The 27,814-nt window shown below is 37.7% G+C and overlaps 1 protein-coding gene across 1 annotated transcript in view; it reads left to right on the top strand.

Annotated features, from left to right (window-relative positions):
* The window catches only part of PDSS2 (decaprenyl diphosphate synthase subunit 2), a 298,179-nt gene that overhangs the window by 115,439 nt on the left and 154,926 nt on the right, over positions 1–27,814 (top strand). The window contains exon 2 of the mRNA XM_066248357.1: positions 16,283–16,417. Coding sequence (XP_066104454.1) covers positions 16,283–16,417 — 135 coding nt within the window. The remainder of the gene's footprint in view (positions 1–16,282; positions 16,418–27,814) is intronic.

Genomic DNA, 27,814 nt, shown 5'->3' with positions numbered 1-27,814 from the left:
CCACAGGCCAGGCAAAGAATCTTTTGAAGATAAACTCATAACAGTAATACTAACTGAATAGTTCAGGTTAACATTTTTATTGTATCTTTTTAAAAGACTGACTTTTTCTTCATCTTTTTAAAAGACATGACTGTTTTTGCTGCATTTTCTTATGAAGGTTTGTTTTAATACAAAATACAATACATTTCTTAGCAATCCTTTGAAATTAGGATGTTGTGAAATGGGACTCAGCAGGCCTCGGAACTGGTCAAGTTAATCAGGTTTCTATGATTCCTGGGTTTCTTTACCAAAATTTCTTTACCAAAAAGTCTTAGCTTATTAGCCCTTTTTCTTAAAATCTTATGAAAATGTGAATATATATTTCTGCCATTTGGAAGATTATTTCAGAAATGTATACATGGCTCTGTTAATGTTTGGTAGGAAATTACTGGATCTCAATATAGTTAAGTAAAGAACATTTTGGAAGAATGCAGACATAGAGAATAATAGTTTCTTTGGAAAGAATGAGACAGACTTTTTAAATGTACTTAAATAATTTTGCATTTTTACTATAGTTTTAATAATTTCTTTATGTAGACAATAATTTGCACACTATTTACAGTGTGTTTGTAAAGTCATGGTACACTCTTGATCAGTCACAGGAAAGCAACAAAAGACGATAGAAATGTGAAATCTGCACCAAATAAAAGGAAAACTCTCCCAGTTTCATACCTATTCAGTGCAGTTCCATGTGGGCTCACGCACAGATTTTTTAGGGCTACTTAAGTAGCTGTCCTGTATAGCCTCTACAGACTCATCACTGACTGATGGCTTACCAGAATGGGGTTTCTCCACCAAACTGCCGGTTTCCTTCAACTGCTTATCCCACCGAGTAATGTTATTCCTATGTGGTGGAGCTTCGTTATAAACGCGCCGATATTCACGTTGCACTTTGGTCACGGATTCGATTTAGCGAGCCACAGAATACACTGAACTTTCCTCTGTACTGTCCACATCTCGACTGGCATGGCCATGAGCTGCTCCGCTGTTATCATGGTGTTACATCATCATCTGCGCATGCGCACATGCTGCCACATCATCCTACAGAAACTGGGAGGGTTTTCCTTTTATTTGGTGGAGATTTCACATTTCTATCGTCTTTTGTTGCTTTCCTGTGACTGGTCAAAAGTGCACCATGACTTTACGGGTACACTGTATATCAAATTTGAGACCAGATTGAATGGGGACCAGAGTATACAGTGAGGATTGTCAGTGTTTACATAGTATGGAGCACTGTTTAGCTGTTGAATAACATGCTGTTGAATCCTAATGCCTGGATTAAAATCATGGCTCTGCCACTTATAGCCCTGTCTCTTTCTTATTACTTAACTGCTTTATGACTTAGTTTTCCTTTCTATAAAATTAGGATAAACAATGGTACCATAGTACCTTGTGCTGTATACAGTTTAATTAAGTAAATGCATAAAGTACTAAAGTAGTGCATGCAATAGATACTAGTTAGCATTTGGGTTTATTTTTTAATAACTTTTTAAAGATTTTATTATTTATTGATTTTAGAGAGAGAAAGCGAAAGGCAGGGAGAGAGAGGAGCGGAAAGCATCATCTCGTAGTTGCTTCTCATATGTGCCTTGACTGGGCAAACCCGGAGTTTCAAACTGGTGACCTCAGCATTTGAGTTTATGACTTTACCTTTTTAGGATACAGTGGCCAAGATGATTGGGTCTGTAGTCTATTAATGAGCAAAGTTTAAAATCTTGGACTATTTATTGTTTGTTTTTTGTGATAAAGTAACCTTTGTATTGATGGAAGTATTTCAGTTTAGAAATATGAAGTAAACATTCTACAGATCAGCATATTTAAATAAATATAGGCATTCATTATTTATTTGCATAGTTATAGAGTTAAAAAACCACTAATATTAGCTATTTTGTCTTGATATTTTATCCAGTGATTGTTTAAAGCAGGGGTCGGGAACCTATGGCTCACAAGCCAGATGTGGCTCTTTTGATGGCTGCATCTGGCTCGCAGACAAATCTTTAATTAAAAAAATAATAACATTAAAAATATAAAACATTCTCATGTATTACAATCCATTAATTTTCTACCGCTCATGTTCATGGTTGCGGGTGGCTGGAGCCAATCACAGCTGTCCTCCGGGACAACAACAAATTTTTATTGAATAATGCATAACATACACGGGTTGTTGTATGGCTCTCACGGAATTACATTTTAAAATATGTAGTGTTCGTGGCTCTCAGCCAAAAAGGTTCCCGACCCCTGGTGTAAAGGTTCTTCAGCCTGGCACCAACAAGAAACAAACCTAGCTTGTTTGTTTTGCTCCTAAAGTCCACCCTCCTTCTCATATTGTAGTCATGTCCCTGCCTCAACATTATTGATCCCTGGAACCAAAGAACTTCAGTGAAAAACCAGTAATTAAGGTAGCAACTTTGAAATCAAACAGTCCCAGTTTTGAATTCTGACTTGGCTACTTACTTCAGACCTTGGACAGGAAACTAATCTATCTCTGAGCTTCAGCTTTCTCACCTATGAAATGGAGATAACTGTAGTTCCTCCTTCAGAGTTATTGAGTGCATATAAAATGTGTAGCCCACAGTATGTACTGTAACCAGAGTAACTTGCTCCCTACCCACCCACTCCCATTGCCCATCCATTTGCCCCAAAAATGTCAGTCAAAAGGATAGGCAGATAGATGTTCATGAGTTCCATTACTTTATTTGGGGAGAGGGGAGAATCTACAACTTATATCATTACTTTTTTTCCCCTCATATCTAGTGAAATGAAGGCTGTCATATGCAGCCCATGCCCCTCAACTTTTTGAAAAGAAAAACTGGGGGGGAGAAATGATATCCTAATGAAGCAAAGCCTAATGATGACCACAGCACTTTTGACATTGCCCAGCACTTTATAACTACAGTGCTTTCCCTTACTGTCTTCACCTTTGGGAAAATAATTATTTTAGCATGAATTAGGCAAAATACAGCTATTAGGATGGGAACAAAAAGTCTCCAAACATAAATTTCCTGTCTTATTTTGATGTAGTTCTAGAAATAAAAACATAAAATGTATATATTTCTTTTTACTAAGTAGCCCTTTAATCAGCTATTTCCTTGGAGAAATGTGCATTCTGCCCAATTTCGAGGAGAAGGCCCAAGGTTTTCAGTAAATAATAATGAAAAATGTGATCTCCTTCTTCCACAAAAGTTATAATTTTGAAGACTATTTTAGAGTCCACTGTCATAGACCACCATGAGGGCATGAGGCCATGTGCCACAAGCCGGACCTGTGAAGATCCTCGCCTCACTGTAAGACTCCTTGGCTGTCTTGTAGACCGTGGCTGCTTCTGCAGTCTGAAGGTTTTTGTTGTTGTTTTTCAGTTGTGGTTTTTAAGCTGGACAGCACTTTCACTGCAGTGCACTTTTCTCAGCCTCTGTGTGAATGAGCTATTCAAGACTTCTCCTGGCCCAATGTCTAATAGACCATAAATCCTCCAGCTCTGTGCTGCCTGGGAGTCATGTTGAACTTGCCCATACGGAGAAGGCTGCGCCCAATGGCTCATCCAGCTCTCAATATGCCAGACCTCTATAATCAAGAGAAATTTCAAGGTGCTTAGGAAAAATGCTTTAAATTAATTTTTTCATGCTTCTTACCTAAAAGGTATTTGGTAAACCCTGATCTAAGCCATCATTCCTTTTTACTTTCTTTGTTTTCATGTTGCTGTGATCATCATCTCTCCAGATTGGGTGAATATGGGCTTTGGAGGCAGACATCTGAATTGAACTGTAGGTCTCTCATTTATTTATTGAGTAGGCTACCTTATTAACTCATTCAGCAAGTATTTATTATTCAATAAATAAGAGTGTGTGCCAGACTCTATTCTATGCACTGGAGATACAACTGTGGATGAATACATGTGCTGTAATTAACGAGCTTACATTGTAGTCCAGAAAGAGAAATAACAACTGAAATAAATGGATGCAAACATGTAGGATATGTGACAATCAGGGATATGGAGAAAATAAACTATCCACGTGAGCGTCAGCATCCTCATCAATAAAGAGAGGAAAATTACCACCACACGGGCTGATTGTCAGGTTAGATGAGCTGACACATCACAGCTTGGGGATATACTGGCGTGGATGAGACAGTCTGCCTCCAGGTAGCTTGCTGGCATTTGGTAAATGAGGGATTTCTTCCCAGACCCTGCTAGAGCAGAGAAGTGTTGTTATTTTCTGAGGGTTAAATTGGCTAGTATAACCTGTAGGTAATTTATTGCAAGCGTCCCTCTCTTCATTTCAGTTGGTGCTATCCTATTTATACCAGGTAAATGAAACTTCAAAAAAGTCTAATATTTTTCTGTTAACACACATAAGTTGAGAGATGCCACTATTATGTTGTAGAAATCTTTCCCTTTACTACCCCTGTTGGTGGCTACATTAAATATCTAGAAGGTTATTATTGTAACTTAGGAGGCAATATCTGTGATCATGAGAGCCAGTAGGTTTGAACTGAGGCAGCCAATCATAGGATCTTTTATTTGGCAGAAATTCTTTTGTGGAAGATGAACACAGCAGTTTGTCCTGCCACTTCTAATTCTCCTATGCTTTGGTCTCCTGTACCTTTTTTTCAGTGTTAATTTTGGAAAAATAAATGAGCTTTTTCCTAAAAACTTTTTTCACTTGATTTTTGAACCATCATGTTGCAATAATGTACCTTCAGATTTTTATTGTTTTTCCACTCATTTTTAATTTTTTTTAAAATTCATTTTAGAGAGGAGAAAGAAAGGGAGAGAGACAGAGAGAGAAGGTGGGGAGGAGCTGGAAGCATCAACTCCCATATTTGCCTTGACCAGGCAAGCCCAGGGTTTCGATTTCCACTCATTTTTAAAAAAAATTCATTACTCCTAAAATCCATAATATATTTCACTTTGCTCCTCTCCAAATCCCACTTCCACCTCAATTTGCCCTTGAGTTATTATTTTCTATAAAGTGTTTCATCATTATTTTCCAACTTGCTTGGGTTTACTGGCTTCTCCCATCTACTATTGTATCTTTTACATTTTGCTTTAGCCTCTTGAGAACAAATTATGTAAAAGCCAAATTGTCTTTTCCAACTTTTTCTACTGCAAATAATCTAACTTTTGCACAGTTGAACCACCTACATTAGCTAATAGGACTGATGCATGAAGTACTAAGTAAATATTTATTATGTGCATTGAGACATTCTTTTTGATAAAAAGATGCTTTTAAGCTAGCTGAATAAAACCATAGAAAATTATAAATCTGAGAGCAGTTTTCTTGCATTTGAGTGGCTGTCTATTGAAATCAGAACTACAAGTTGAGAAAAGCACTAGCATTAAGAAGCGCCCATTCACATTTGGTTGATTTATTCCTGCACAGACGGACTGTGGTAGTAGGAGGTGTAATTCACAGCACTTTAGCTCTTAGCCAGTGTCACTGCTTGAGTGGTGGTGTGAGTCTTGTGTGTCTCTGTGTGTAATGATGCCTGTATTCCAGCACTCAATTTTTCTGCCCCTTTGCTTAAACACTAAGTTGATTTTTTTTAATGTGAACAAAAGGGATCTGTATGCAAAAATGATTCTATGAGATCATTTTAACAGACTTTTCAGTATGACCAAAATATTATATTTTTAAATGCCCTATTTTACTATTTTAAATCTTTATCATTTGAGCAGGGAAATCATTGCAGGGTTATTTGTTTTTGTTTTTCTGATAGTATGTTTAATTCTAAGATGGCCAGCCTACATCTTGCTGCAAGCTTTCTCAGTTCTGACATTATTTTATACTTCTTTTTAATTTCACTCATATTTCATTAATCTACTGGTATTTGTTTAGTAACCTTTTTTGAAAAGCTCCTGCTTGGTTTCCTCCTGCTCAACAGCCCGTCTGCCCTATCCCCGTTCTACTCTCTCTTACTTTCTTTTTTCCAGCACCTGTCTTCTGCCACATGCCCATCAAACCTAATTGCAGCGTTGGGAGGGCTTTGGTAGACAGTTCCTTGGCCCAGCTGTCCCTCAGGGACTTAATTCAGGTGGGATGTACATGTGGCCCTCGAGCCATGTCAGTGGCTGCTACAGCTCCCGGATTCTTAAGGCTGGTCACCTCAGGCCCTGTAGTTGTTTCAAGTCTAGGACAGTTTAGTCTCAGGATAGATATGGCAGGAATAATACAATTTGGGTCATTTTGTCAATGGAAATTAACCTCCAGTTCTTCTGCTAATTTTATATAAAAATCTGTGACATGCAAAGACTATTTTTAGTTTCCTTCAAATTATAGTGCTTCAAAAAACAATTTCCATGAGTGTTAATTATTTTTTTCATTTACAACTTAGTAATATCACTGTCTTTGAATTGCTAGTTATAAATACATACTTTTTTAACATCCTTTCTTTGATACCATTTAAACTTTGGCCTTGTGTCTAAATCTTAGAAATGAAAGGTGAAATAGGAGAATTCAAAAGGCACCCAAGATAGGACTTTATGTAGGGGTTTATTCTATTGGGTTAAATTTTTTCTTTAAATGAGAAACACAAGTATAATGTAATAAATCATTTGCCTTCTTAAAATTATTTTTAAAATATGTTATTTTTCTCCACATTTACAGAGATCTGTGCTCTTATACAATATAGAAAATAAATCCAAAATCCCATTAACGCTTGCTACCACTTGTTAATATTTTCTCCCTACCTTGTTTCTTTTCATTTTTAAAAATAAAATATTTTAAGCACACAGAAAAATTCAAGAGCACTTTGTATAATAAACATTTATATACATAGTAATACCCAGATTTAAAATGTTAATGTTTTGCCCTATTTTCTTCTAGTTTTTGTCCTTGGCCTTGTTTATATTTACATATATATGCATATATTGAAACATTATTGAGATCATGTTGTATGTACAGTTTTATATCTTTTTCTCTTGTTTTATTTAACATTTATATATCTTCTCACACCATTAAAAAATGTAATGCTTTGTTGCAGCATTAAATTTGTTCTAGTGTATGGACAGATTTTCTGTTTTTAAATAGTGGTAATTATATTCCCACATAATTAATTTTACATTATACTTCCAGTTTTTTTGTTTTGTATTTTTCTGAAGTGAGGAGCGGGGAGGCAGAGAGACAGACTCCTGCATGTGCCCGACCAGGATCCACCCGGCATGCCCACTAGGGGGCGATGCTCTGCCCTTCTGGGACAGTTGCTTGCAAGCCTTAGAACATAGTATATAATACACAGCATGTTCTGTGAAATTCCCACTGGGCTTGGAGTTGGGGACATAAATTTAAGTATTTCTTACATGTGTGTTCTGGAGAAGTAATTTAACCTTTTTAAGTTTTTTTTTCCCTCAAAAATAAAGGAAATAGAATATTATTTAAGTTATTATAATTTAAAAATTCTATTCTCAAAATTAATAAAAACATTTTAATGTGAACATTTTTTTTCCCACTCAGTTTTACTTTGAGGTGCTTTGAGCTGTCTCAAAGGCAATGGTCTCTTAACAGCAGTGAATTGTTTTCTTAATATTTGATTCAGATTTACCAAAAGGTAGTTGTTTGGATTACTGGCATAAATTGGAACTCTTGAGCATAAAACCACAAAAATTTTCTTTCACGCCCCATTTCTGCCATCCCACCTCAACTTTCCATCTGGAACTACCTCTGCTTTCTGTTCAAAGTGAGGGCAGCCCATTGGGGGTGTTGAACACACAATACAATGTACAGAAGATGTGTTGTAGAATTGGGCTCCTGAAACCTATAATTTTGTTAACCAATGTCACCCCAATAAATTCAATTAAGAGGAAAGTAAACAAATTATTTATTTATTTATTTATTTTAAAAATGAGAGCAGCCCTCTCTGACAGGCAGTGATGCAGCGCAAATTCAGTCTGTTCTCCTAAATAAAGAAACAAAACCTGCAAACACTCCAACTATTTAGTCTCTCTATTGGAAACTTAGGGAATAGGTTATTTAATCTAGCATAATTCATATATACAGTAACTTCTTGATATAGCATTAAAATAAATCTCAGAATGCTTTTTAGAATGTATTGGGGCTTTCCTCCTGTCTAGCTGTCGCTTTTAAAGAAACCTCTATGATTTAGGAAGAGGGACTCAAGACTTCAGAGCTGCATGGTTGGGTGTGGTAAACTGATCACTGGAGAGATGAGGGAAGCTGGGAATAGTGCCGGTCAGGTCTGTTTGTGTGGGACAGAACATGGAGAGTCTGCTGCTCTACTTCTTGAAGCTGTTGAGTCTCTCATTTGCATTTTTTTGGAGACCTATTCTGGGTCAGTTACTCTGCTGGGCACAGGGCATCCAAAGATGACCATGCTTGGGGCCCTGAAGTTCTCACGGACTTGGGAGGGAGTACCTGTGAACAAATAATTAAACAGCAAAGCCAAAAGCATGGTAAGCCTGGGCTCTGGAGCCCAAATTATGTCTCAATCTTGACATTTCCATTACTAGTGTGACTAGTAATTACTGAACTTTTCTAAGCCTTCTCGCTAATTTTCCTCATCTGTAAAGAGATTTACCAGTTACCTTGTATGGTTTTTTTTGAAAATTAGAGCATATGTATATAAAACAGCACATGCCTAGCATTATTGTATGTTGTAGTTGTTGTCTGTATCATTGATGCTATCATTTTATTATTCATTGTTTTAAGTGCCAGACTGGAGGGTTATAATAAGGTCTAGAAAAGCCCACAGGTGGGACAGGTACCAGCACTAGCTTCTGTACACTGCACTGTTTCAGTCCCTAGCCACCATTGTGCTCGTATGTTCCCTCTTCCCTCCGGGTGTCTGTGGAGATCCTGTTTATTTGCTTGTGGACATATTGTGTTCCTTCATCTTGATCACTCATCCTTCCTCAGTCCCCTAAGTGCAGGGATTCTCCAAGATTCTTTTTGTCTTCCCTTCCCTTCCCTTCCCTTCCCTTCCCTTCCCTTCCCTTCCCTTCCCTTCCCTTCTCTCTCTCTCTCTCTCTCTCTCTCTCTCTCTCATCAAAAACTCATCTATCAATTCCTGCTGATTCAGCAATCACCTCTCTGAAGATGCTTCCCAAATCTATACCCACAGCATTTCCTGTTGCCTGCTGGGCACCTCCATCTGGAAGTCCTTCTTGCATTCAAAGTTAACATATCCAAAACTGAACTCATTAATTCCCCATTAACGCTCTTTCTTTTTTCCAATCTCTGCTAATGCTAGAATTATCACCTCCAGAAAACAAGTCTGAATCTTAAATTTGGCCCTTACCTTTCCTTTGCTGCTTTATCCCTTTCCAGTGTCTCCCTTTGTTGACCAGACTATCCTATTCTACCTCCATACTATTGCCATCACTCAGCTTTTCATTTCCATCCCTGCTGCCACTACCCTAATTTAGGCTCTCATTATCTCTTCCATGGACTAGTAGAAGAAGCTACTCCTAACTAATCTTTCCTTTTCACTGCACTAACACACTACTGTTAGAATAACTATTTTAGTCTTTAGCTCTCATTACATTACTCCTATTTATTTAGTTAGTTAGTTAGTTAGTTTTTTTCTTAAGTGAGAAGTGGGGAGGCAGAGAGACGGACTCCCGCATGTGCCCAACTGGGATCCACCTGGCATGCCCACCAGGGGGCGATGCTCTGCCCATCTGGAGCTGTTGCTCCATTGCTATCCTCTGTGCCCCGGGGCCAACTTGCTCCAGGGGAGTCTGGCTGCTGGAGAGGAAGAGAGAGATAGAGAGGGGAAGGGTGGAGAAGCAGATGGTCGCTTCTTCTTGTGTGCCCTGATTGGGAATTGAACCTAGGACATCCACACTCTGGGCCGACACTCTACCACTGAGTCAACTGGCCAGGCCCTCACATGAGTTATTTGCTGACAAACCATCAGTGCCTTCAGATTGTCTGCAGAATAAAGTCTCTACTCTAAACCTGGGTCCTTCACTCTCTAAGCTATCTGTTTTTCTGGGCTTGTTCACCTATACACATTGCCCAGATGAGTAGTCTCACAGCTCCTGAACCTGCTTTCCATTCCACCTTCTTATCACTGCATAACCTGTTTCTTTCTCCTAAGATGCCCTTCTTTACATTCCAGTGACCCCATCTCACTCCTACTTCATTCTCTGCTCAGGGAAGTTTGACCACTTATCTATGCATTCATTATTAGTTGATTCTTATATGTGCCCTGACTGGAGATCAAACCCGCAACCTCGGAGTGTCAGTGTGTCTCTAACCAACTGAGCTACCCGGGTAGGGCTTGACCATCTTTTAAGGCTCCGTCTGAATGCCACGTCTACTATGAGGGGCACCTCTAGCAAGAAGCAATTTTCTTTCTTTCTCTGTGTACTGATAGCTTTTTTAAACTCTACTATCTTTACTTATTCAATTTAACCATTTGAACCTGTTATAGCTTTTTTGTTGCACCTATTTCTTTGTATACTTCTTATGCTTGACACATATGCACTGAAGAAATAGAATGTGAGAGAGTATATGGAATAGTGCCATAGCTGTGATTTGAGGATTTGAAATACTTTTGGATTGGGTTAAGGAAGATAAATTAGCTAATAGTTATGGAAAGATGATGATGATGCAGTGAGAGCTGCAGTTCACCATAGAAATTATAATGTGAGAAGGGTATAAAAATCTGGGTTGCGGCCCTGGCCGGTTGGCTCAGTGGTAGAGCGTCAGCCTGGCGTATGGAAGTCTCGGGTTCGATTCCTGGCCAGGGCACACAGGAGAGGCACCCATCTGCTTCTCCACCCCTCCCCCTCTCCTTCCTCTCTGTCTCTCTCTTCCCCTCCCGCAGCCGAGGCTCCATTGGAGCAAAAGATGGCCCGGGCACTGGGGATGGCTCCTTGGCCTCTGCCCCAGGTGCTAGTGTGGCTCTGGTCATGACAGAATATTAGTGTTTACTGTTCATCTATTTTAGATCTAGAAGAGAATTTTGGAGGAGCCAACTCTTTTACCCCCAAAAATTCAACTTACAGACTTTTTAGGATGTTATTATTTAAAATTGGTGATATATCCATTTGAGCTAATCTTCCAGGGCTACATAGTTCTCAATATCTATCACATTGAATTGAAATATTATTTTAGGTTTGGTCAGTCTCTACTTTGTCCACCAAGTGATCTTTGTATTTCTCATTGACTATGGCAAAAATGTCCTAACTGGTCTCATACTGACTTTGTTTTCCTTCTGCCTTGTCAGCCAAATCATTTTTCCATTTATGATAAAGGATATTTTTCATTTTTGACTTTTGAAAATACCTGATTATGTCACCAGCTGCTTATTAAAATACTGCAGTGGCTTCTCATTGCTCTTTGGATAAAGACCTAATCTCTTATTTTGGTCTGTTTGACCTGTGTGAACCAGTCTCTCTCTGCTTCCTGCTTCATTTTATACAGTGCTCTCAGCCTTGTATCTACTTGTTGTTATGCTGTGGGTACCAACTCAGTCATCATTTTTTTAGGAAACCTCTGACTTTACTGGCTAGGTTAGTTTCCCAATTATAAACTCTCACAACATTTCTCTGTTTCCTTTGTAACATAATTTTATATTTATTTGTGATTCTTTCATTATCACCAGCCTCTTCCACTAGATTGTAAGCTCTATAAGCTCTGTGCCCGGTTTTGCTCACCATTGCATTCATGTCTACTACCAGTGCCTGATGTATGGAAGGTGTTCCGTCTGTATTCGTTGAATGAAAGGCTGAATGAATGAATGAGTGAATTATTTTTTGTTTATATTAGTTAAAGAACACAATTCTATAGAACACCAGTAATAAAGACTACAAGATATTAAATACTGCTTTTATTTAGACACTTTGGTGAAAATAAAGGATCATTGCAATTGTTATACCCATTATACGTATTGTAGAGTATTAAATAATTAAATGTAAAATGAGATCATAAAGAATCATAGAGTAAGAAAAAACCTTCAGGTCCTGGCCAGTTGGCTCAGTGGAAAGAGTGTCAGCCCCGCATATGGACATCCAGGGTTTGATTCCTGGTCAAGGCACACAAGAAAAGTGACCCTCTGCTTCTCTTGCCCTCACCTCCTCCTTCTCTCCCTCTTCTCTTCTTCCCCTCTTGTAGCCAGTGGCTTGATTGGTTCAAGCATCAACCTGGGCACTGAGGATAGCTCTGTTGATTCAAGCATTGGCCCCTGATGGGGTTACTGGGTAGATCCTGGTTGGGGCGCATGCAGGGGTGTGTCTCACTATCTCCCCTCCTCTCACTTTAAAAAAAACAAAAAGAAAGAAAAAGAAAAAACCTCAGTGTCAAATAGTCCAGGCTTTTTTGTAATGTGTTATGTCAGAGGCCTTGAAGCTTCTTGAACATCTCTATTAACAAGGGACTCAGCATCAACAGAGGCTACTCTTTAATTTCTTCGTGTTGAGCTAAAATTGGCCTGATGTATTTTCTATCCATTAGTGTCAGTCTCTAAAGTGATATTTAATAGGTCTATCTCCGATCCATACAAAACCTTTTCAAATGAATAGACACTATCATGTACGCCTTTAGTTTTAGTTATCCCAAACTTGTACCTGCTGTATTGGTTCTGGAAATAGCTGTGTCCTCCTCTTTCTTCTCCAAACCTTCAAACATACTGTTTCCTCTTTGGAACACCTTCTTCAGGTCTGCTGGCTGCTTCCTCCTCACCCTTTAAGTCTCAGGGAGGTCTCTGAGCTCTCCACACTACCAGCTATGTTAGTTGCCCCTTCTCTGTGCTCTCACAGCCCTTGTTCATCCCCTCAAGTAGCCTATGCCTCATTTATTTATGATTTTTAATCCACACTATTATCCACATGAGAGGAGACCATAGCTTACCAGTGCTCAGCACGTTATCCTGTCTGTTCAACACTGTGCCTGATTCAGAGTAAGCGCCCACTATATATTTGACTGAATAAATTTGAGAACACCAACTTTACCATTCTCCTATCCAGCATCCATTATTTGCTTTTTCTCAGCCATGCATGATTCTGCATCTTCTGGATTGTCAGTATCTCTCCTTAGGAGAGGCACTGAGGGTAGATCATAGTTCCAGGTGAAGTGTGACCCAGACCCCATGAACGTATCGTCTCTGTAGACTTAGAGCCCTGGGGGGGTTTATACTCAGGAACAAATTTTTTTATTTTGGTTGTGTGTGTGTGTGTGTGTGTGTGTGTATAAAGGTGTTAATAAAGTGAATTTAAAGAAGAGGTGTTTTGGAAACAATTATTAATTTACTCAAGCTGTTAATCTCTTCTTCAGGTTGTTAACTACTGTTTTACATGAAAATGGTTAGAAGGTATGCCTTTCTAACTGCTCTCTTGATTTCTGTTGGCCAGTCCACTAGAGTTTCTCTTCCTGACCTTTTCAGTGATGCATTCTGAAAGTGGCAAGTGTTTTAATGGTATATGATATTGGGGGTGGGGGTAGGAAGAATTTTGTAACTTGTTATTTGGGAAGTAGAAAAGGAAACAATATAGGAGATTACATATGCTAGTACAACAGAGTAGAAGAGAAAGTAGAGTCAAGAAAAAAACAGATGACAAAAAGGTACTAAGGAAAGAGAATGTAATTTTCTGCTCACCTACCATGTGTTTCCCAGTGTTATTACTTTACTCATGTGGTCTCTTCCATACAATGACTGTGGAAAGTTGACATTATTGACCTCATTTATAGAAAAGATGACAATTTGAGTCAAACAACTACTGAATGGCAGCATTTTTCAAACCTAGTCCTAAAGCAGCACTGTTCTAATTTGACTTAGCAAACAGTTTTGTTCGTGAGATGGAGCGGGTAGAGACTCACTGTAGACTCCCAGCCAGTTGGCCTGGGTTGAACCCTGGCTCTGTCAAGGCTCTTGACGTCTATTCATTTGGGTACTTAGGCAAGTTGCGTGATCTCTGTCTCCCTTATTCTCCTCATCTGTAAAAGCAGGACAGTCGTGGTGCTTTCCTCGTAGAGTGTTGTGAATTAATTTTAGTTAATATACAGTAAAATGCTTAGAACAGTTCCTGGCATGTTTAAAGTACTATACGTATTTGTTGCTGCTGCTGTTGTTGCTGCTATTACAGTTTTGCAGGTGTCCCCGTGAAAAATCTCCTCTCTGAGAAGTTTGAGGAAGGTGTTGTCCGAACTGTTGCCAGGGCTGTTTCATCAGCCTGATTTGGTCGGACTTGTCTCAAGGTTAGCCTCTTAGAGTTCTTACTCGGCCATCATATCCTTAATCCCTAGTCAGGTTTCACCCCCAAAATATGCATACACACACACACACACACACACACACACACACACACACACATTAACTCACACACGCACACAGCCTCACCTTCCTCTTCCCTTTCTAGAATTAGGAACCAATTTAAACCTTCTGTTTAATATTATTACACAGAAATGAAAGAATAAAGATTCACCTTAGATAATACATCAATAAGGATAAGTAGGATAAATTAATATTTGTAGTTTAAAGCAAATATTAATTTGCTTTACATTCTCTCTCTTTTTTTTTTTTACATTCTCTCTCTTTTTTTTTTTTTTTTTTGTATCTTTCTGAAGCTGGAAACGGGGACGCAGTCAGACAGACTCCCATATGCGCCCGACCGGGATCCACCTGGCACGCCCACCAGGGGGCGATGCTCTGCTCATCCGGGGGTCGCTCTGTCGCAACCAGAGCCACTCTAGCGCCTGGGGCAGAGGCCAAGGAGCCATCTCCAGCGCCGGGCCATCTTTGCTCCAATGGAGCCTCGCTGCAGGAGGGGAAGAGAGAGACAGAGAGGAAGGAGAGGGGGAGGGGTGGAGAAGCAGATGGGCGCCTCTCCTGTGTGCCCTGGCCGGGAATCGAACCCGGGACTTCCGTATGCCAGGCCAACACTCTACCACTGAGCCAACCGGCCAGGGCTTTACATTCTCTTTTTCTAAGATAGGATGCTTTCCAGCCTCCCTGCGGTTCAGGTTTATAGGGTTTAAGCAGATTGTTATATGACAGTAAAGAGCTTTGGGCATTTCTGACGATTGTTTCTACTGTGATATAGCTTAATTACCTTAATTTAGCTTCCTTTCCTAGGAAATTAAAATTTCTTTTTAAAAGTCATTGACTCTTCTGACTTACTGAAGCTCACTTACTAGACTGAGGAGAAAATATAAGTAGAGAAATAGCTATAACTTTTACTTTGCACAGAGCCTGAAGAACTCTTATTTTGAAACTAATGAAAGTGCCAAAAGGGGCCCTTTATAAAATTATTGTTTGGAGGCATGAGGAGCAAAGAAATTTTTTAAGTAATAGACTATCTTACTAATTTTGGTTCAATTACATCATTACTTTCCATTGATTCTTTGTTCAGAATTTACCATAGAAGTCTTAATAATTCAAAGAGGTACTATAATGCAATTTTTTAATGTTATTTTTACCACAATCAAGAAGTGTATTTGTATATTATTTATGTATACTATAATATAATCTATTTGATTATTGCTCGTGTACATCGTTCTAAATACTAATTTATTATATTACTATAGTTTTCTTTTATTTTAATGATTCCATTTAGTTCTTGTATGACAACCATTTGCAATACTTAAAAACAAAACAACAACAACAAAATAATATATTCCAGGACAGTATTCCTCGCTTTAGTTATAGTTGAAATTATTAAAGTTCAATTCTCATAGCAAAAAAATGACATTCTAAGTCAAAGCCTCATCGTTGTCTAGAATGATAAAACTTTGCATAAGTAATAGGAAATGTAAGATATTTGCTCATGGCATTCGTTTATTTCCATTTCTCAAATAAATTTCTGAGCCACTTGGATTAGGTTTAATGCTTTCATTTTTTGAGCTTCTCTTGCTGTGAAGACAAATAATTTTTATCACTTCCTTTTACCACCGTCATCAAATAATATAGCTTCACCTAAGCCCTACAGTTTCTATTTATTTCAGTTGCTATCAGCTACCCAAGCAGTTTAGAACTATGGGTCCCTCTTGTTATCAGAGCAAATGCTTAATATTGTGAGGTAGGGTATAGACAGTGGGAAAGCCCCAAAAGAAGAGAAAGCCAGGTCAAGCCTCACAGTTGGAGATCGTCACTTTTACAGCCACTTATGGGTTTCTCCAGTTTGCTGAACTCATGGTTTCTGCCTATTAACTCTTTCTTCCCCCCGAATTCTACTTCAAGTTTCATTGTCTGATTTTGGAAGTATAGGCATATTTGCAGCAATTTGTAACATGATCTGACTGATCTTATGAAAGTGTATCAATCTTACTCTTTTTTAACCTGTTGGCAGGGGGTTTGTGCAGGACAGCCGGAGTAACCTGCAGCTGCGGGGCTTGGTGGTGCTGCTGATCTCCAAAGCTGCTGGGCCCGGCAGCGTGAATGCGCACTGTCAGGACTATGACGTGGTCACTGGGATCTATTCATGGTAAGAAATTAGTTTTTTGACATTGCTTTCTAAATTATGGGTTGTTTTTTTTCCTTGATTCCATTCTGATTTTCCAGTTTAACTTAAACAATTTATTTCACTTGTTGACTAGACTTACCATTAAATTAACATACCAAAAAAAGAAGGTCTTCTTATAAAATATTTTTTTGAAAAACTCCTGAATTGAAAGCAACTTGGCAAATCTTTAATACATCTTCATCCTTCCCCCAAACTGCTTGAATTAGAGGTCAAAACTTGACCTTTTAAATTTTGTAGCAAGCTCTTGACTGAGTTTAGTTGAAATAATTGGAGAAAACACATAAGGATCCATAACCAATAACCTGTTAATCCCTGGAAAGCAAGCAGACTTCACATCACCCTGTATCCTGGGTATCTTCACCTCCTGATAGGAACTTCTTTGGTTTTTAGTTTGCTGATTTATTGGTCAGTAATCTGCTCTTGCCATTGGGTAACCATACACACCTCTCTAAGGAATACTAGCTAAATTTTATTATTGCTAATTCTAAAATAATCCATGAAAAGTACTATTTGACATTTAATAGGTGTTCAGTAAATATTTGTTCCATAAGTGAATCATACCCATTTTAGAGAAAAAGAAGCTAATGTTGAGATCAAGACTTGTCTAAAATCCTCTAGGTAGAAAGTGATCGAGTTGGGAATTAAATCCTGGCTTTAGTCTATAGTGTGTACTCTTTCTATTGTGCAGATGCTCCTACCTGTATACACACAGTGTACTGCGATGTAACCCTGTGTTTCAAAGTTCTTATCTAGGCTCTAAGAAACAGCTGCATCACCTTCTAAGCCTTCACAGGAACACGTGCATTTGATAGATGGTCATGTTAACATGAACAATTGTAAAAGAACTTTGCAAAAGAGTAGGTGGTACATTATGAATATAAAAATTTTCCAAATAATATAAATGGGTTTCATACCCAAGTATATAGAATACATAATTACATTTAGGGAATAATCCTGGTTCCAGGCTATTTTCTGTAATCAAACTTGATCCAGTACGTCATTGCTGATACTCGGGTGTTTTATACACTTGTTAATGTGAAAATGTAATTTGGCATAGTACTACACTATGAGAAACCATTAATTTGTTTCTCTATCCCTGAAGTCATTTGTTTGGCTTCTGCTTTCTTAATTGTTCAAGTGTAGCTTTTGCCTGAAGGCTTGTATCTATAATGCCACAGTGAATTATTTAACATTTGAGGGAAGTACTGATTTGGGAGCTTTTTAAATTCCCCTCCAAATTACTGGGATTTACATTGTTGGTGTTTTTCTCTCATAAACTTGACTTTGATGACAGATAATGGGACCTCAGTAAAGTACCTGAGAGACCAAAGTGAGTTAGGTGACCTCTTTTGTTTAGCCTAAGGACATAGCTGATGGATATAATTTGTTGGTTGTGTCTACTGAACTCATCATATGGCCAAGAGAGATAGAATTTAGGTTCGAATATAATAACTAGATTTTGAAAAACAGATAAGAGGACCACATTTATAAAAATGCATTATAAACATCTACCACAGTCTTTTGCCAAGAAGACTGTGGGCTTGACGTTTATTCCACCAATTCTGAGTTTAAAAAATAGATTACAAAGGTAATCAGTCAAAAAATTTACTAAATTTAATGTAAAAGTAACCCTAGCCACTCCTGAGAAAATAAGTTTATAACTTCCTTTCTATTAATAATAGGATACTTTTATGTACAAAAAAATAGATCATTACAATATATTAAGCATAACATTTGAAAGTACAGACTTCTCTAATGTAACATGATTTTAAGTTTTAAAAATTTAGGTAAATTTTTTGACTAAGGGTTCATCTTTCTCAGTTGTTTTAGGAATAATTGACTCAGTTATTTCTCATCTAACTAGCAGTTATAAACAGACCACACATTTTCACCCTACCTTCATTGCTTGAAATTTCCCAAAACCTCTTATTAACTCTGATAGAAAAGATTGAATCAAGTTTGTCAAACACGTTTTTTTTTCTCTCTCTCTCTCAGTATCCAACTAGACTGTACTTGCCAGCTTTATATATCTCTATATCTGGCCAGCGCCTTAGACATAGTATTCATTTAAATCTTTAGATGACTGAATCTTCTGTTAACATAAGTGCTCTAGACCAAAATAAATATTTGAATCACACATTTACAGTATGTGCTTTTTAGAGTAGTTTAACATGGACAGACCGTTTCTTACAGTGGCTGACTGTACTCTATATTATGTCCTCTGCAACCTCTAATTCAGGATGTGATTCGTAATCAGACTCTAAAGCAGTCTTCATAGAACAGTCTTAATTTTTTTCACGTAGTTATTACGTAAATCAATATACAGTGTGACATTAAAGAAATAAAAGTGCGAGTGGAATATCACCAAAAAAACACAGAAACTAACACAACATAACAGAAAACATCGCAGAATATCTAGTAATTTTTTTTTAAGTCCCAAGTAATTTTTCTTTGACCTATTTCTTCTTATAATACATTTTATTTGTATACCTCTATTATCTGCAACTTCCATTCTGGTATCTCTGTGGCTTGATGTTTTATTGATAGGTTTGGATTTCTCTGAACTGTGTTGCCCTCTACTCCAGTCCCAGAAGGGGCAGAAGAGCTGCTGCCGGGAGGCCAGCGCAGGGACAGGTTCCCTCCACGGGGCAGGGTGGCTGATAAATAGGAGCAAAACAATGAACTGATTATTTTTCATAACTCTTTGTAATGCTGGTACCAGAAGACTGCTCTGTGTGCTGCTATTAAGCATAGTTCAGATGACCTGTTTCTCCATATTACTACAGCATTCAGCATCTTCCTAGCAAATAGATGGCAGCCAATGACTACTTGATCATGGCTTAGAAGTAATAATAATAATAACATTACTATTATTATTATTTAATGTTGAAGCAAGGAAGACCTTGCTAAAAGGTCCCAAAATGCTGAACCTATACAGAAAAAAGATTAACACATTTGACTACATAAAAGATGATTCTTCAATGTAATAAAATTCCCACAAAGTCAAAAGATAATTGTGAAAATTACAAAATTATTTGCAGCATACATAACAAAGGGCCAAGTTTTAATCAACAAATCAGTTGAGGATCTTATATATCAAGAAGAAGGCAATAAAGAACACAAACATGGATAGGAACAGGCTGTTTGGTGAAGAAGTATCATAGATGGTTGGTAAACAAAAGGGGGGGAAATGATGGACTTCATCATAAGGGGCAAATTAACAGTTTCCCCCATCATCGCCAAAGATTAAACAGTTTGATGCCCAGTGTTTGTAAGTGTGTGAGGAAGTAGGCATTGGAATGCATTGTTAGTAGGGACATTAATTGATATTGTTACTTAAAGAACAATTTTGTAATAGCTATAAATTTTATTTTAATCCAACAACCCGTTGATATAGCAAAATTGCATGCTGATATATGTATGTATATATAAGAATGCTTTTTGTATCATAGTTTTCAAGAACCACAACAACCAAAAAACAACAAAAAAGTAAATAACTAAGTGTCCACCAATAGGACACATGTTGCTATTGATGCAAGGGAATATTAAGTGTTTGTCTAAAAGAATTAAGGAGATCTGTATATGCTGATCTGGAAAGATCTCAAAGAATCATGTGAAAAAAAGCAACATACAGAATTAGATTATAGTTTGATCCCATTGGGACTTGACTGGGTGGGCAGTGGATTTTTATATGAAACATTTTTATAGGAAAATGTTTCAAAGGAGACACAAAGAGCTGTTTATAGTGGTCACCTCTAGGGAGAGGCAGCTGGTGGGGGAAACGGGATGAGAAGCTTTAACTGTTCGTTTTATATCCTCTTTAGTGGTCTGAATTATTTTTAACTGTATACATGTTTTACTAATTTACACTTCTTAAAAAACTAGTAAAAAAGAAAAAGCTTGCTTAGGTAAGCCTAGTCCTGTTAGAGGGAGAGCCTTATAGTCCCTACACAGATGTGAACTGTTTATCTCTTGCTCTCTTTTACAAGATCAAATATCCTATGAACATGGGTAAACTATAGATTTTTATTTTAAAATAAAGAAAGCAGGAGTGAAGCAGAATGATGTCTTCAGATTAACTTTCGTTGGTTTACCATCCCTGTTAAGTTTTTTATTTATTTATTTATTTATTTTATTTTTAGTGAGAGAAAAAGAGGGAGAGAGGAACAGACAGGGACAGACAGACAGGAAGGGATAATGATGAGAAGTATCACCTCATAGTTGTGGTAGTTGTTCATTGATTGCTTTCTCATATATGCCTTGAAAGGGTGGCTCCAGCTGAGCCAGTGACCCCTTGCTCAAGCCAATGACCTTGGGATTCAAACCAGTGACCTTTGGACTCAACCAGCAACCATAGGGTCATGTCTCTGATCCCATGCTCAAGCAGGCGACCCCGCGCTCAAGCCAGCAACCTCGAGGTTTCAAATCTGGTCCTCAGAGTCCCAGGCCAACACTCTATCTACTGTGCCACCGCCTGGCCAGGCCATGTTAAAATTGATACCATCAATTTCTTGTTAACTGCTAATTTTTTTTCAACTCAGTGTATTATTCAATTGATTAAGGTTAAATTAATGATATATATGCTAAAGTAATTGTTGGACTTCAAAACCTAATTACAAAAAAGCATTATAAACAGAATTATAAATTAATCTAGAAAACATGTGATCTTAACATTACTTTCTCCTCTAAAGGAAAATTGGTCCGGCTTGGTATGCTGTTATAGTAAGGTGGCAGAATGTTTGGAAACCTATGTGAAATCTTAAGAGACGTGGAGTACATAAAAAGCTGTGAAGGAAGCAAGTTTGGTGTTTTTTAAATAAATCTTTAAATTTAGGGAATTGTTCCTGGTCTCAGCTACAGATATAGTAGTTCATAATTTATCATTTTAATGTGGTACTAATTAGCTTCTGATGACTTCTAATTATAGTAACAATAGACTATGACTGTCAGTCCTCACCTTCACACGGTTAAGAGTTTGTCACTTGAAAGTGCCAAACGAAATGAACAGACTACATTTCTCTTGGGGTTTAACCAAATCAAAAACATCCTAAAAAATGAAGCTTGAGTAAAAACATCTTGATCATATTATTTATTTGGGGCTCAATTATACTAATTTGAAATAATTAACATTGAAATGTATAGCATTAAAAGGGGATGAGGGGATGGGATCAGAGAAGGTGAAGGGATTAGTGAAATTATATATACATAACACAGAGATACAGATAGCAGGACAGCAAATCCCAGAGGGAAGTAGGGAGGGAGTTAAGGGGTGAGGGCAAAAGGGGTGTAAATAGAGACAAGGGGGATGGGGTGAGGGTGTTATATTCAATGGGACACTTGAATCCAGTTAAACACAATAAATTAAAATAAATAAAAAGTTAAAAATAGAAATATATAGTATTAAAAGAAACTTAGTTTTTTAATGATGATGACACGTGTAAATGCATTAGAAAAGAGCAGGAGAAACCTCACCTACGTCATAACAACAGTGGTTGGAGGACACGGGAGGAGGGTGGTTTGGGAACAGGTAGGAAAGGGAACTTTATATCAAATATTTCAGTTTTTTAAATAAAGAGAATCTATTCATATTTTATACAATTAAAATTAACTTCAATATTAAAAGAAAGTTATATTTCATACTTCGAAAGAAATGAAAGCCTATTTAAGAAATGTATCTATTGTATCACAAGACCCTGGAATGTGAGACGTGCTTATTTAAAATGATTGTACTGAATAATTGAATTTAGAATAGGCTTTTGGAGATAAAGGTACCTTAGCTCCTTTTCAGAGAAATCTCAAGAGCTGAAAGCATGCACAGTTTGATTACATGTCCCTGTTGATTGTATTCCACTTACAACAATAAAAATAAACTCCAGATACAAATCTAACAATATTACTAATTCATTACAACCAGTACTTATTTTCTTCATTAACTTTATATTGTTATTTTCAACTTACACAGCATGCACAAATGCAGCAATTATATGTTGAACAGGAAAGGGGAAGGCTCTTTATGTTCTACATACTGTACATCAGAAGTCATTACTTCACCAGAGCTGCTGGAAAAACATAAAAGAACAGCCTCTTACAAAGCAAGTTTAATTAACCACAAAAAGTAGGTGGGCTCGGCTATTAATCTACTCAGCTGAGAGGTAGCTTATTCTACATAAATATCTTGCTATAGATTAGCCTGCCTGAGTGCATCATTGCAAATAAACAAGCTGTATTAATTGTTATGTTAATGGTGAAGAAATTAAAATCTTTTTCTTAAAGGTCTATATGTTAACTAGTAAGAAGCCACAGTCAAAGACAATGTTCATGTGTAATTCTGCATTTTAAACAGCATTTAATTCTTGACATTCATCATATTAAAATGTTAGTTCTATTCAGAAGACTTGTACTCACTTAAAATGTTTACTGGCAAAGTTTCCTTAATAGCCTTATGATTTAATGCTGATTCTTTGAACCCAAACTCAAAGCACCCTGAGTGGTAAACACTGTGGTGTAATACAGACATGGGTTAAGGGCCAGAGACCTGGGTTCTTGTCTCAAATCTATAATAACTGATTAGGTATTTGACCTTAAGCAAGCTGCTTAATCATTCTGTGTGATTGATTACATATATATATATATATATATATATATATATATGATGGGGATATTAATGGGCTTCTAATCAGGGAGCCTGACAGGGCACAGATCCAGGTAAGTTTCAGTAACGTGTAGTCCTATATACCACGTCCTAGCCAGCTCCTCTCTGCAAGGCACAGGGCTGAACTGAAGGAAATGCAAGAATTGAGAGTAATTCAAGTATTAATAATAGTCTTTGACCTCAAAGTGACAAGGTAAGAAAATAATTTATGCATCTAGCAGCCTTCTGACACTATTGATGCAATTTTATTTCTAGAACTCTGTTTTTGGACCTTAACTTCTAGAACTATGAGTACATTCACTATTGAGCTAATAATCCACCCATGTTTACTGGTAGCCTTTGTTTAAAGACAAATAGTCGTTAATACCACTCACACGAGATGCTAGGAGAGAACTGGCATCTGCAGGTGGCTTAGCCCCCGAGGAACTCCCTCCTCACTGTGCCCTCGGACTTTTCTTCTTGCTCTTGGACTGAGTAGAGGGTAGGGCGGCAATGGAGGCAAAGGGAGCAGACTCTCAGGGTGCTCACCTGGCACCCTGGCATCCCTGCTCTCTGTCGTTACTGGCACCTCGGGTCACTATTTTCTGTTATTAAGATGCTCTCATTCTTTCCTCTTCTGCTCAAGTTTTTAAGTTTTTAAGTGAAGCAAAATATTTCAAATTTTTTGTAGTGTTCCATTCCTGTTAGGATTAAACACAAATTCCTGAGCACAGCAGTAAATACTTCCTGGCAGTCCTAGAGGAAGGAGTAAAGAAGGTAAAAGCATGATCATGATTTTTATTTGCTCATCAAGAAAAGGGTATGTACAAAGGAATGGTTGACCTAATAAAATTACGTAGGGTTGATCAAGAAGGAAGTGGAACTATGGGAGTCCAAAATTAGGGAGAAAAGACTGATTAAGGGCTGGAGGCCATGATGATTCCTGTTACAGGCGTAGAGGAGGACAGCTGAGAGAGAACTGAGAGGTTAGAGATTGTAGATAGAACGTAGGATATTTATATCCAACATTTCAAGGGTATAACAGTTCTGAATGGTAAGATCCAGTTGTTCCTGAGAATGGGGTTGACAGAATATTAGCAGAGTTTGAATTGAGTAGATTGAGAAACTACAGGGTGGATGGTTCACTTGATTGAAGTCGACCAGGAGAACAACAGAACTGAACAGGATACCAAAGACTTCAATGAACACAGAGTGACACAGAAGAGGAGTGATGGCAGAAAGTAGAGCTGTCTTCAGAGAACAGTGGTTTTCTCAAGATGATGAGGAAGGAAATAGTAAGAGCACTGGGCCCACCTCTCCACTTTCGTGCTCCTCAGTTTGTGCTTTATAGGAGGCTAAGTATACCCACTTACAAAGATACAGGGGTTTGGGTACCCCAGGAAATGCCATGGCTCAGTTAGAACCAGAACCTAGATGGAATGTTCTGTGAATTCTAGAAGGTTTATAACACATAGTTTTATAATGACTGACGTGTGTGTATGTTTTCCCACTGGGCAGTGCATTCTAGAGGTCGGAGCCTGTGTTTTGTCATCTTCCAACCCAGCATCTCTCCTACCACCAAGCCTTTTATTACATTTCGTACCTTGGAGCACTTCTTGTCTATCTCGTAGTAATTTGCATGTCTATCTTATCCCTCTACTATATTTGTCTATTCACTGCTTGATTCATTCATTCAACAAGCATTTGTTGAGCACCTGCTATGTGGAAAGCTGATTGTAATAAACATAAAAAAAATAATTATTACTATAGCTAATACATACCAAGTTTTCTGTATGTCTGATACTATTCAATATGCTTTATATATATTAACTCCCTTAATCCTTACAATTGATTAACCCCCCAAAATCACTTTTCTTGGGAAACTGGCTTAGAGAAATTTAGTAACTTGATCAAGTTTATAATGTAGGTAAATGGCAGAGTTGGGATTCAAACCCTATTTGACCATAGAATCCACGCTGTCTCCATTACTGTAGCGAGCTTCTGGATTAGGGTTCCCTAAATATACTTTCTTACTCCTTGTGACATCCCAAGCACTTAGCATAAATCTTTACATTTGGTGGGGTTGAATTATGAGGTAGATAGAAACCAAGTTATAGAATTTTTCTTTGACTTCCAAAGCCCTAGCACTGTGGAGGGCATAAAAGTGCTCCATTAATTATTGTTCATTTATTGAGACAAAATTTCCTTTTGTTTTGTGGTTGAATATGGATCTTAGTAATGCTCTATACAATTTTTATTAAAAATTTATGTTTTCAGGCTGTATCTCTTTTACTGAACATTTCCTTTCACAGATTTATTTTGGAATACAGATAGATACCTATATATTTTCTTTGATAAAGGATCCATTTAAAAAAAAACTAGACTTGTGTTCCAAGCAGATATTCTGTCTAATGGGTTTCCCTTGTAGACAAAAAACAATACTTATTTCATTCGTCATTAGTCCTGAAATGCTGAGTGCTATAAATTTTGGTATTGGAAACTATTACATTCATACTCATTAAAGACACATTTCAAGAAAATACTTGGATAATTATGCACCTACAAGCCTTGCTGCTGTCCACAGATAATTTACATCCTGCAGTAAGATGGAGCGTCTATCGCTCTATTATAATTACTTACGTATTCATTGCAAATAATGATGTAATGGATTTTTAGAGGCTGTGCAAAAGAGAACCAACAAACTGAGATGCAAAACAATTTTCCATCCCTTCTAAAGCTGTAGTTAATCACTTGAATACTATCCAATGAAGTAGAAATCTGGCAGACTTTTCTTTGTAGTAGACTATGTAAAAATGTTTCTACTTTACAACTTACTGTGCCATGCAAACAGCTGTGTTCTTGTGTTCTCCATAAAGGAGAGTGACAAAACACAGTGGTGAAATTACTTACTTCCCCTTTGTTGATTTCTGGCAACAGTGAGAGGGTACTTTGTACTTAAAATGTATTTCTGTATTTTATTTAATTTTACATCATTCAATTCAGAACTTTTAAAAATAGAAATTTACTTTTTATCTTTGTAGATAGGTTAGAACAATTTGAAATTTTTTATTTTTATTTATTTTAGATTTTATTTATTGATTTTAGATAGAGGAGAGAGAGATAGAGAAAGGCAGGGTGTCGGAAGGAACAGGAAACACCAACTTGCAGTTGCTTCTCAGATGTGCCTTGCGCGGGCAAGTGCAGGGTCTTGAACCAGCAACCTCAGCGTTCCAGGTCAACACCTTATGCACTGTGCCACCACAGGTCAGGTTAGAACGATTTTAATTTAATAAAAACAAGCCGAAAATCAGAATTGTTAGGGAATTTAGAGGAATAGTACCAAATTGTTAGGGTTTAATTCAGTTTATGGCTTCAATTTTATAAAACCTGTTTTTATTTTTGACACATCTGCAGTGCTTAATGGGCAGCTCATTATTTTCAAATGTACCTCATACAAATTCTGTTTTGGCACTATGGCTGTAAGTTAATATTTCTCAGGAACAATTAGAGGTGTAGGCAAGGTAATTTGGACCTCTCTGTAATCTGTTGATTATATCCACCCACGTTAGGTCTTTCCTTAGCATTTTCTCATTTTATTGGTTCCTCCCTTAGATTCATAGAGCCCTTAAAATCAGACACTACATGGGATTTCGTGGTTCAAATTCTCTCTGTGCTTGTACCCTGCTGCAAGTTTATACTCAGTAAATGTCTCCCAGACCATGACCTTCATTTTGGTGGCAAAGTAGCCCACAGTGAAGGACTATCTAAGGCTCGCTTTTAGGTATTGTACCTTATAGGTGGACCTTCAGGGTAGTTTCTAAGAGAGACAAGTGGAAATATAGGAACTGGTATTTAAAAGTCTACAGCCTTTTCCTTCTAATTCTTTAGCTCTAAATGGAAAGGGCGGGTAGCTTTCTATTGACTGTATTTCTATTGACTTTTTTTCCCTGAAGCTAAAAGAGGAAAATTTTATATTTAAATATTTAAAACAACATGTTTAATTTTCTGTTTTTCTATTTGTTTTTGTTTTTTTTTTCTTTTCATTTTTCTGAAGCTGGAAACAGGGAGAGACAGTCAGACAGACTCCCGCGTGCGCCCGACCCCCACCAGGGGCGATGCTCTGCCCATCCTGGGTGTTGCCACGTTGCGACCAGAGCCACTCTAGCGCCTGGGGCAGAGGCCAAGGAGCCATCCCCAGCGCCCGGGCCATCCTTGCTCCAGTGGAGCCCTGGCTGCGGGAGGGGAAAAGAGAGACAGAGAGGAAAGTGCGGTGGAGGGGTGGAGAAGCAAATGAGCGCCTCTCCTGTGTGCCCTGGCCGGGAATCGAACCCGGGTCCTCCGCACGCTAGGCCGACGCTCTACCGCTGAGCCAACCGGCCAGGGCCTCTATTTGTTTTTAGAATCAATTTAAAAGGCTTTGTAATACTTAATCAGTTCTTATTCATCATATACTGTTTCTTCCCCATAATCAGAAAGAAACAGATATTGAGTATATTTAAATGGGAATTATTATATGCCTGCAATTCATGTTTTTTGAGAAATAATGGACTACTAGAGAAAATAGGATTGTATATCAATATTAAGGCATTATTATTTTATTGTCACTGTCCTCTTCAGGGAACTTTTACTGTAAAAACTTGTATTTTACAGCCACACTGAAGAATTCTTTTGTTTCCTAATTTAAACCTTTCCTTTTTTAAGGTAAATGTTATAACAGCCTTAAAGTG

This window comes from Saccopteryx bilineata, chromosome 12 (assembly GCF_036850765.1).
Source record: "Saccopteryx bilineata isolate mSacBil1 chromosome 12, mSacBil1_pri_phased_curated, whole genome shotgun sequence".
NCBI classification, from domain to species: domain Eukaryota; kingdom Metazoa; phylum Chordata; class Mammalia; order Chiroptera; family Emballonuridae; genus Saccopteryx; species Saccopteryx bilineata.
The sequence above is the reverse complement of the archived record's forward strand: the minus strand, read 5'-3'. Positions and strand labels throughout refer to the sequence as shown.